The sequence below is a fragment of the Lottia gigantea genome, assembly GCF_000327385.1.
Source record: "Lottia gigantea unplaced genomic scaffold LOTGIsca_10, whole genome shotgun sequence".
NCBI lineage: Eukaryota > Metazoa > Mollusca > Gastropoda > Lottiidae > Lottia > Lottia gigantea.
The window spans coordinates 3,632,217-3,635,072 of record NW_008706747.1 but is presented as its reverse complement, the minus strand read 5'-3'; the positions used below and the strand labels follow the sequence as shown (position 1 = coordinate 3,635,072).

Below are 2,856 nucleotides of genomic sequence, written 5' to 3'. Positions count from 1 at the left end.
TGATAAACTATCGTTATATATTTAAGTTTAATGTTTTTTGGTGGTAATTAAATTCAATTATTTGAAAATATATATTCGTTTTCATGACATCTTGATGGTGTTTTTTTCATGGGCCTAATCTACCAATTTAGCCCTACCCTTCATACTTCCAATGATGCAAGTGGAAGACATTGAATAGTGTTTAGTCGTTCAGTTTAGTGGTTTAGTCTGCATGTATCCTTCAGCTAGGAGCTGTAAACTTTATAATTTTTTTTCGACCATAGAAGGTACAAAAAGGAGTAGGCAACAGTCATTGTCCTGGTAATATTTCCCTCATCGCACACTGCATGACGTTATCCGTCTTATCCTAAACATGGACAGAGCAACTCACTACAAGCCCCCGTTTTATAACAAAACGAATATTGAAAAACTTAAGATTACGTCATATTGAGTTACGTGCTCCACCCGATTGAGCTACCCCCTCCTCGTGCGCGTTGACAGACAGAAAATAATAATTAAGTGAATGATACACATTTAATATTAATGATACATGATACATTTTATAAAATCTTCCAATACATACAAAAACAATCAGATACGAAAAATTTTAATAACATAACAAATCATACAGAAATAGATATCAAAAAACTTATTTACAATAAAATATAACATTTTGATTTTGGTATTTTGGATGCATTAACAGAGATATAATATTCATACATAGCTAAACTATGTAAGCTTATTGACAACTGCCATGCAAGTCTGGATATCTACTGACTCGCACGACCTTTATGGATCAAAATATAGTGGGTACGATTCTTACCAACGGGAATTAAAGAATCCATGCCCTGAAAGCATAAAAAGAAATAATATTGTAATAACGTAAGTCGAAACTCTATGTACAGGCTCCGACAAGGGTCGCCTCGGAAAGAAAGGGAGAGGGCAGAGAGAAATGTAAATTTCGTGTAGGGTCATAGTTTTCCGGACTACTTCGTAGTAAGAATTTATATACCACTACATGTTCCTGGTGCACAACAGTGTAGAAAACGTCTTTACTCTCTGTTTAATGGAGTCAAACTTTCATGACATAGCTAATACTTCCAATGTTTGGTCATGCATCGACCCCTTATCCGTAAGATTCAAATATACTAACCTTTAACTGGGCATCGCTTGAAGAATTTCTTTGGGTCCACACATTCTTCAAAAGACTCGCTGAAAAACAGCTCTCCGGGGCAAGTCATGTGGGTAACCTTGGTCTTATGGCTCCAGAAATCTTCGCATTCCTTAAAATAGCTCTGACAATTTCCACCAGATCGATCAGCGTAAAATTTACAGTCGAAATACTCGGGTTCGAACGCCGGTTGTGTTGCAAATGGGTTCCAGGTGTCGAACCAAGCGTCAACCATTGGCGCCATTACCGCCAGGATAACAGCGACTACTGACAATAAGCCTGATAGAGTTATCTTCTCCATGATCTGAAATCCAGAAGTGATAATAGAATATAGAGGCCAATAACTACTGTTTAACTAACCCGACAAATCTGGACCTGCCAGTTCCTAAGATGTGATTCCCTCGTGAAACTGGTAGGGCCACAATGCTGAGATCAAGAAGAATGTTTATTCAGTTGATTATGTTTCCCTGAATCCGTAACGCTTTTCAAAATCATCAAGTTATTTTGATGACGTTTACCTTTTGAAATTTGACCAGGTTTTGCCATGACGGCGATGCAGGCAGTAGCGATTCTTTTGGAATAGGAACTGGGTTGGTGCTCTGAAAACCATGGCTAACTCGACTTTGCCTCCCAACCCATGTTTGTATTATCATCTACAATGTAGTTCCTACATGCCGGGTGTGTTATCTTACCTTGACAGGTCTGTGGCTCATACTCGGCGCCTAATTGTTCATAGAAATACAACACAAAGGTGTACAACACATGTACAAAGCTCAATACGATAAAAAAAAATGAATTGGATGTAAAACTCCATTCAGATTTTTCTTACCTATCAAATAAGATGCTGTAGACTCTTCAAAATTAAGCTGAATCAGAAGACGATATTCAATGAATAAAACTGACAGATTAGTGAGGGTTTATATATTAAACGGATATTGATTAACGCGATAACGCCCTGTGACAGATTCACTTATTTTAACTGATTTTTACACGATAATGTATAAAACAGTCCGATTTCATCGTTCAGTGCATATCCTCTAATCAGGCGACAACTTGTCAACTTTTTATGGTTGTAGTGCACCGATTTAGCATCTTGGCATATCGATCTTGAGATTTTTTAAATGTATTATTGTGATGAGATTTCTCGAGTGGATATTTTGTTTCATCTCCCGTCATTTTCCGCTAGCAATTACTGATATATAGTTAAATTATTTTGTAAGTAAATTTTTCATTAAGTAACTTTAAGTTTGTCTGAATGAGGACTTGTGTATAACATGGTTACTTCCCTTTATCCAATAGATCTTTGAACAACGGTGGTCGTGAATTCTAATCTCGAAAGTCTGAATATAATATTGTTCTTATTATACCAGTCGACCTAGCTGTAAATGGGTACTGACAATCCAGGACGAAACAGGCCACGGGTCAGCTTTTAGAAAGGATCCTCGAAAGTCCTTGTAAAAAAGTGGTAGTTTATTTTCTTCTTTTTCTGGCCATGTATTCTGGAAACGATCTTAGCCCTAAGATGTCCTAGAATCAATGTTAGAAGATAAGAACCTAGGATGTCCTAGAATCAATGTTAGAAGATAAGAACCTAGGATGTCCTAGAATCAATGTTAGAAGATAAGAACCTAGGACATAGCGCTAAGATCATTTCAAGAATATGTGGCCTGTATTTTAAATTCTGGAACAAGGTATGGTACATAAAA

General features: G+C 36.8%; 1 protein-coding gene across 1 annotated transcript; it reads right to left on the bottom strand.

Annotated features, from left to right (window-relative positions):
- Window positions 1–798: 798 nt before the first annotated feature.
- On the bottom strand, window positions 799–1,863 carry LOTGIDRAFT_156217 (hypothetical protein; the record flags this gene model as incomplete). Its single annotated transcript, XM_009046229.1, has 3 exons — window positions 799–827; window positions 1,133–1,454; window positions 1,843–1,863. The coding sequence occupies 3 exons, from the start codon at window positions 1,861–1,863 to the stop codon at window positions 799–801; spliced, it is 372 nt and encodes a 123-aa protein (XP_009044477.1).
- Between the last annotated feature and the right edge of the window lie 993 nt (window positions 1,864–2,856).